Consider the following 1,133-nt stretch of genomic DNA (forward strand, 5'->3'; position numbering starts at 1 on the left):
GGAACGTGCTCAAGAATGCTGTTCTGAAACATGTGCGTTTAGTGACTCCAGCCATGCGGCCTCTTATGTTTGTACGTCACGAGTCAGTTTCGGCTGCTCATATAGAAGAGCATGGTTTTGAGAGCACCAAAATTGCCGACATTCTGAAAGCTAAAGGGAAAAACGCAGATGGGTCCTGGCTTTGGTGCACAACTGAGGATACTGTATATGATGCAGTGAAGTCGGTAGGGCATCAGACTCGTGCTTTTCTTGATGCCTTTCTCGTGTTGGACTGTGTAGAACCTAACGATGCTCTACACTTATCCCCTTGACTGTTAAGCTTTTCTATCGTGAGTATATGACTATATGTGTTAGGTCACCTTACTATAGAAAGGATTTTAGGGGGTGGGTCGGTTTTATGTGTGCAAGTGACATAGTTCTCAGGTTGAGGTCTGAGAAATCATTTTAAATCTGTTCGTTTGTTTTGCTTGTTTTTGAATTCATTCTGTTTATTATTACTATAGTAAGAAGGGAATAGGGCTTAATCAATGACATTACAGGTTCTGGTTCTTTTGGAAAGTGAAATAACTTAATCTGAGGATTCCTGTATTACGTCCGCTGCAGATGACACAGCACAATGTTGGAGCATTGGTGGTTGTCAAACCCGGGGAGCAGAAGTCAATTGCTGGAATTATCACGGAAAGAGGTAGATGCATAAGTTAAATCTGCATGAGACTATCTTCCTTACGAACAATCCGATGCCTTACATCAGTGCTTTGGTTTAAGAAGCGTATAGTTTTTATTACAGCCTTTTGACGATGTTTTGTTAATCCAGATTATCTCAGGAAAATAATCGTACAGGGAAGGTCGTCAAAGTCGACCAAGGTTGGAGACATTATGACTGAAGAGGTATACTTTCAATGGAAATTTTTAAAAATATTTTATTTTCACTGCCGAAATTTGGTCCTTTGTGTCCGTCATCGGAGTGAAATGCAAGAGATTTTGAAGATTGGAATATACTACTTGTACATAATGCGATGTCCATAATAATGTCCACCCCCCTCACATGAAGGGAGACTCACTTCGAATAAATTATATTTTATTTGAAATGGATCCCCCTCCATGTGAGGAGGTGGACACCATTATGAATATCC

The 1,133-nt window shown here is 40.3% G+C and overlaps 1 protein-coding gene across 1 annotated transcript; it reads left to right on the forward strand.

Moving 5' to 3' along the window:
- Nucleotides 1-5: 5 nt before the first annotated feature.
- On the forward strand, nucleotides 6-1,113 carry LOC111386734 (CBS domain-containing protein CBSX3, mitochondrial-like; the record flags this gene model as incomplete). The annotated part of the gene is made up of 3 exons (XM_023011195.1): nucleotides 6-224; nucleotides 604-685; nucleotides 815-1,113. Coding segments are annotated over 3 exons (513 nt in total), but the record flags the coding sequence as incomplete, so codon positions are not given.
- Nucleotides 1,114-1,133: the final 20 nt, after the last annotated feature.

Source organism: Olea europaea, unplaced genomic scaffold (assembly GCF_002742605.1).
Source record: "Olea europaea var. sylvestris unplaced genomic scaffold, O_europaea_v1 scaffold37102, whole genome shotgun sequence".
In the NCBI taxonomy this organism is placed as follows: domain Eukaryota; kingdom Viridiplantae; phylum Streptophyta; class Magnoliopsida; order Lamiales; family Oleaceae; genus Olea; species Olea europaea.